A 6,654-nucleotide genomic window follows, 5' to 3' on the forward strand; every position below is an offset into this window, starting at 1 on the left:
ACAAATTAGAGGATGCAGAAATGGAAGCAGAAGCACCATTGTTCCAGGTAAGAAAGAGAACATTGATTTAGAAAGATCTGTGGCCCTGGGAGAGGTGGAGAGAAATGGCGGCCATTGAAAGATACTTAGAAGGTAAAAGTCACATAGGCTTCCTGATAGATTGGAGAAGGGGAATGTGGGAGAAGAAGGGGTCAAGAGTAACTCTTAGCTGTTCATTGGCTTTATTTGATGGACTGTGGTGTTAAGTCATTGAGATAGGGATGCTGGAAGCAGGTTTTAGGGGAAAGACACATCTTTGTGCTTAGACTTGCAGAGTCTTTGGGATGTGGGAGTAGGGAGTAGGCCGTCAGACTTGTGGGTCTTGGAGGTAATCTGAGGGCTGGAGCTATGTATCTGTGTCTAGAGAAAGTAATGGAAAAGGTTCTCCTTGTGTCTCCCTCAGGTCATGTTGGCTCCCCTTATTTCCATTGCTCTGAAGGTGTCCCAACTCCAAGAAAGGACGGGACGCACTGCACCCACTGTTATCACCTAAGAAGACAGTCCAGATGCGGTACGTCCCTCCACCCCGGACCCTCCAAGTCATCTGATTGAAGAGCATGGACAGAAGCAAAGCGTATTCACCCAGGCTTTTTAGGATTCGTTTTTTCCACTAACCAGTTGTTGATGAATGGCACATTAGTGCGACACTGCCATTTGTGGGAAAGAGGAAAAGAGGACCCAGGGGCTTATGCTAATGCCACCTCCTTTTTGTGCCCTTAGGCCCTGCTGCTGTGTGGGTATTTGTCTCCCTAGCACCAGCTTCTGTTGACTACAATGTGAGATGGAGGTTGAGCATCAGCTAGTGAGGCCATTTCTCATCCTTAGGATGTACCAACGACAGGACACTGCAGCTTTTGTTCTCTTCCGTGAATTCTTTCCCCATTAACTGTTTACATGTGATCCAGCAAAATGCAATTTCTGGTGCCTTCTCTCCAGTCAGTTCTTTCCTCAGAGTGAGACGTACTTGTCTACAGATTTCTGCTGTGGTTTGCAACATGGTCCCAGTCACACAAATATTTTGGGATATTAAAGCAAAATAAGCTACTCTTTCTTGATGTCTTTTTTTTTTCTTAACAGCAAAATGCTCTTTCAATTTCAGAAAGAAAGTAGATTTCTTTTTAAAAATTTTTTTAAAGTTTTTTTTTTTTTAATGTTTGTTTATTTTTGAGAGAGAGACAGAATGCCAACGGGGGAGGGGCAGAGACAGAGGGAGACACAGAATCCGAAGCAGGCTCCAGGCTCTGAGCTGTCAGCACAGAGCCCGAGGCAGGGCTCGAACTCACAAGCTGAGAGATCATGACCTGAGCCAAAGTCGGACGCTCAACTGACTGAGCCACCCAGGTGCCCCAATAGATTTCTTTTCTAAAGGAAGATGTTGTATTTTGTTTTGATGTCCTAGCTGGAAAACAAAATATTCTGTGTGCTAAGTTTGAAATCCTTGAAATGCTCGAAAACTGGAATTTCAGATCTTAGCAGGGTCAACTGAGCCCTGGATCTATCGGAAGTGGGTAAAATAAACTTGACATGGTTAATTTGGATGAAGGAAAGCAAGATTTTCAGGAGATCTTAAATTTTTTTTTTTAACGTTTTATTTATTTTTGAGGCAGGGAGAGACAGAGCATGAAGAGGGGAGCGTCAGAGAGAGGGAGACACAAAATCCGAAACAGGCTCCAGGCTCTGAGCTGTCAACACAGAGCCTGACGCGAGGCTCGAACTCACGGACCAAGAGATCACGACTTGAGGTGAAGTCGGCCACTCAACCGACTGAGCCACCCAGGCGCCCCTTCAGGAGATCTTAAATAGCAAAGCACTGCCATGTGCTTTATGGTGTTGAGATGCCATAATGCTATTGAGGGGCTAGAAGTAGGGCTCTCAGAATACATTAGTAGGATTACTGGCATTTGGCTGGATATTTTAAGCCCACTGGCATCTTCCTCATCTTAAAACACATATATTTAACCCATAAGTAAAATGTGATAGTTAAAAGCATAGGCTTGGGAGCCAGCAGACCTGAGTTTGAATCCCACTGGAGACTTTGAGTCACTTTTGAGTATCATTCTCCATATCTTTAAAATTAGGATGAAGGGGCGCCAGGCTGGCTCAGTTGGTAGAGTTGCAACTCTTGATCTCAGTGTGGTGAGTTCAAGCTGCACATTGGGCGTCGAACCTACTTAAAAAAATTATTAAAAAAAAATTGTTGAGATGAAAGTAGTTCCAACTTTATAGGGTCATTGAGAACATTCAGTGAGTGGACCTGGGAAAAGCAGTGGGCAGTTTATCTAGTTCATGGTAAGTTGTCCAGCAAGTGGGAACTGGGATTACGCTTATACTATTGTTTCTAGATTATTAAGTATCAGAAAAACAAAAGTTGTAACTCTAATACTTGTGATGCATTTATGCTTTGCAGGGCATTTCCACAAAGTCACCTTACCATACAGACTATTCCAGAGAGGCAGCCCAGCTCTGCACCCCTCCCCGACCCAGAGTGGACTCCCCCCGTTCCAGGAGACAGGGTCTCCATCTGGGGTGAGATTTCCAGTGTTGCCATTTAGCAACAGGGTCTAGTCCAGCAGATGGAACTGAGCTTTCACCCAGATGTGAGGAAGAGGAGTATTTGTCGAACAAATGCCAGCCATTATTCTGAGTGTTTTGTGTATATTTTTTTACATGCTCCCAGTCACTCTATGAGGTAGATGCTCCGGATATCCCCATTTTACAGATGAAGTCTAGTTACTTGCCCACTGTCTCACTGCTGGATGGCAGTGACATGCCCCCAGTCTGTGAAACTCAGCCCTGCCTGGTTTGCCAGTGTTTTGTATTGCCCCTTCTATTGACTCGCTGCTTCTAACAGGTGAAAGAAAGGTTTTTTGCACTTGCACAAATGCCCCTGTATTTTATTTATTAAAGGGTCATACCGTGAGCGTTCAGTGCCAGAAATTTCGTTTTGCCATTGTTGTCTTCGCCCTCCCTTTGGCCCTGGGATCTTGATACTTGGGTATATTAGTCAGCCAGGAGATATGTATTGACCCACATTGAGTGTGAGATGCCATGGGAAGGGAGGAATGTGTGACACACAGTTGCCACGCTCCAGCTGCCTGTGACACTAGCAAAGGGAATGAAGTCAGCACAAATAGAAGACTGAACAGGATAAATGCCTTACGAGTTGTGTAGGCAATACCTGATGTTAGACTCCAGATTTTCTAAGCACCTGTTCAGTTTCAGATGCTGGGCTACAAGCTTTCCAGTAACCCTGCAAGCAAGATGTTATTATTCCGGTTCTAGAATTCAGATAACTGAAGCAGAACAGAAGCTCAAGTCATTTGCCCCTGGTTTCCAGCTACATGTGATGGAAGTGGAATTTTGACCGGGAGTCTCATTTACTTTCCATGACCTTTTTTCTGCCTCTCCATCTGTTGAATCAGCTGCAGACACTCCCAGGTCTGTGGTCCCTAGAATGGCTTTATAAATTTCCTCCTCATCCCTGATCATAATTCAGCTGTTTTCCCTGACCCCACGTGGCTACGGGTTTGGGAGTTAAAAGCTCAGGGGAGGAAGAAGGAGGTGACTGGAGCCATGGAGCAGTGGGGGTGAGCATGGGTGAGGGCCACCTTTCCTCCCTCTGTGGCTTCCAGAGAGACACCCCAACACATGTGCCCACCAGGAATGCTGGGGGATGGGACCCTGAGAGGCTGGCCAGCGGCCTGCTGCCAAGCTTCCCCGCCTGCCAGGATTGATGTGGTCTGTGAGTCAGGCCTGTTTTCTCTGGGGTGTGGTGAGGATTACAGTGAGAAAATTGGGTTGGAACTGTTTGGGGCTGAACTCTGAAATTTCACTTTCCCCCTCCCTCTTGACATTTCTGCTTTCACTTTGGAGAAGCAGATTCCAGGTCAGGGATGTTCCCCAGGTCCAGAAAATGGCCAGGCATACAGGGGATGGGCCTTGCCTCAGAGAATGAAAACAAAGGCTAAGCTCACTGTGTTTCGGGGGAGGCCAGGCCTCAGGGCCTTGGTCCTTCTGCTTCCTCTGCCTCGGAGTTCATCCATGCTGCATTCTTCTGCGTTTCTTGTTCATCTACTAGACAAATATTGGCCTTACTGTGTAAGAATCCTTTAGAAAACATATTACAAAGTGTAGGAGACATACCCCTCATGTTTTCATGTTCTGAACTCCCAGCAAGAGTAATGATGTGAGTAATGTCAACCGTTATGCTTGGAGTCACTGCATCTCGCCTGAATTACAGCAGAGATTCCCTCATGGCCTCTGGCCTTCATTCTTGCCCCTTCTGATCCATTCCCCTCGTCATCAGCTAAGTGCTCTTTCAAATGTAAAGTCCAAGTGCCTGTGTGTGTCACCAATAAGGCCAGGCATCCTGCCTGTGGCCTACCCCACCAACTCCTTGTCCTCTGCTCTCGGCCTTATGGCTGGTACTTCAGCCGTATAGAACCACCCATGGTTCTCTGGAAGTCCTGTGCTCTGATGGCTCCATGTCTCTGTAGCTGCTCTTCAGTCTGCCTGCATCCCTTTTCCCCTCCATCCCACCCTCCACGATTTCCCCCCAATTCCTGCTTCTCCAAGAACTGTCTTCTCCAAGAACCTTTCCCTGAGCCTCCAAAGTCTGGTTTGAGCACTTTTTCAGGTATTCCTATAGAACCCTCCTCACAGCACTTACCATGCCCTATGTTAATAGCCTGTTTACTTTCCATTTCTCCCACTGCCCTGCGAGCTCCTGGGGACTGGCTTTTCGTCAGTATTAACCCAGGATCTTGCCCTATGCCCACCACATAGTAAAAGTCCAGTGAACAGTTTCTGGAAAGAGTGAATGGAATCTAGTCGCGTGGCAGAATGCGACTTTTGCTGTGACCCCCCTGTGTCCACCCAGCCCATGGAGTACGAGTAGCTTCATTTTGCAGGTGACAAGTTAGTTGACCAACTTTCCCAGCTTGTGAATGTTCTTCTAACCAAGAAATCTTTCATAATAAAGCATTAGAGGTTGAAAGGGAGACAGCATCCAGGACAGAGGGTCAGGGTGGCTACTGGCAGCAGATGGGAGATACACGTGTCATGGTCACTTTGAGTAAAACTTAATTTGAATGTTAAAAAGTATTTTATCTCTCCTTGCTACAAACATTAATTGGGGGTATAGTTGGGGAAGAGTTCTACCAAATTAGCCTGAATATAGAAAGGAGTTATTTTTCTTCAAGGAGTAGAGTCAACAAAGGCAGCCCCAGGCCCTGAAGACCGCCTCTGAGCAGATTCACGGAAAGAAAGCCATGACAGGCAAGGTGGGTACACCAGCCCCGGGCCTCACACCATTGGCACACACAGCATGTACTTGGGGAAGAGTGAGAGGCTCTTCTTGGTTCCTATTATGAGAGCAAGACACATTCTTACGGTTTGGCATGTCATTACACAAAAGGAGTGAGGTCACTGCCAGCAAGACTGTGTCTCATGTCTGTCTGCTTGTCCTGGGGACCTTTTGAGGGCTTTGGTTTGGTTTTTCACCACATGTAGACTCTACCTAGATCTATTAAGCTGGATTTGTGGGTGTGGGCTAATAACTATTTTCCAAAAAGCATGTCTTCTGTGATTCAGAGGGCTGCTGTCCAGCCGACAGAAAAGCCAATTAAGAGTAGCGATCTGTTTGCTTTTCACGACAGTGTTATTTTGTAAAAGTTCTGTCTCCATTCCTTTCTGACTTCATTTTTCGTACTGTGATTAAAAGGGCTATTATTATCCCAGATAAAGAGATGGAAACTCTGGGAGCTTACAGGGCCTTACAGAGTCTCACAAACACGACGAGGGAGAAGGCAGACCTGCCATGTCCATCCTTTGGGTGTTTGGGATTCTTTTTCCAGTTTACCATTGTTGTATAACAAAGCACCCCAAAATCTAGTGGCGGTAAACTTTTGCACGATCTTACTATGCTCATGGATTCTGTGGGTCAGGAAATCAGGGCACTGTGGAAAAAGCTTGTCTGATCTGCAGTGTCTGGACCCTCACTGAGAAGACTGGAACAGCTGGGGAATAACTCACATGCCCAGGGGATGGCATCATCTGGAGGCTCCCAGACACTGGGAACTATTGACTGCTTCTCCGGCTCATGACTTCTTTAACCGTGAGTTTCTCACAGCACGGTGCTATCTTCTAAAAGGAGCTTCCCAAGAGCAAGTGTACTGAGAAAGTCAGGCAGAAGCTATATTTTCCTTTCCCACCTGGCTGTGGAAGACATGTAGCATCACTTCTGCTATATCCTACTGGTTGTGACCAACTCGGGCCAGCCCAGATTTAAGGGCAGGGGAGTTACATCCTACCTATTCTTGCGGGGGGTGGGGATGGCAAGGTCATTTACAGCAGAACATGTGCAACAGGCGCTCTTGTAGGAATCTTTGAAAAATACAGTCTGTCACAATTTTCAGATTTTCTTCCAATGAATATACCATTCTGAGTCATGTGAGTATGAAAATGAATTTACTTTAGAAATTATTGTCACCAGGAGCATCCATCACTTACCTGAGTATAGACACGTGTTACCATCTCACATTCTGATACCCATGGAAGACATGACAAATTGATTGCAGCACTGTTCCTACTAAACTCAGGGCTTCAGATACCATC

General features: G+C 46.2%; 1 protein-coding gene across 3 annotated transcripts in view; it reads left to right on the forward strand.

The window, feature by feature from the left end:
- The window catches only part of PGM1 (phosphoglucomutase 1), a 65,024-nt gene extending 62,065 nt beyond the window's left edge, over positions 1–2,959 (forward strand). For 2 of the 3 annotated variants that reach the window (XM_045477673.1, XM_045477672.1), the window contains exons 11-12: positions 443–550; positions 2,447–2,959. In XM_045477673.1, coding sequence (XP_045333629.1) covers positions 443–532 — 90 coding nt within the window. In that variant the 3' untranslated portion in view covers positions 533–550; positions 2,447–2,959. Of the gene's footprint in view, positions 1–442; positions 1,084–2,446 lie in introns of those variants that run through there. The other variant, XM_045477671.1, reaches the window with a different exon arrangement.
- The last annotated feature ends 3,695 nt before the right edge of the window (positions 2,960–6,654 follow it).

This window comes from Leopardus geoffroyi, chromosome C1, assembly GCF_018350155.1.
Source record: "Leopardus geoffroyi isolate Oge1 chromosome C1, O.geoffroyi_Oge1_pat1.0, whole genome shotgun sequence".
Lineage (NCBI taxonomy): Eukaryota > Metazoa > Chordata > Mammalia > Carnivora > Felidae > Leopardus > Leopardus geoffroyi.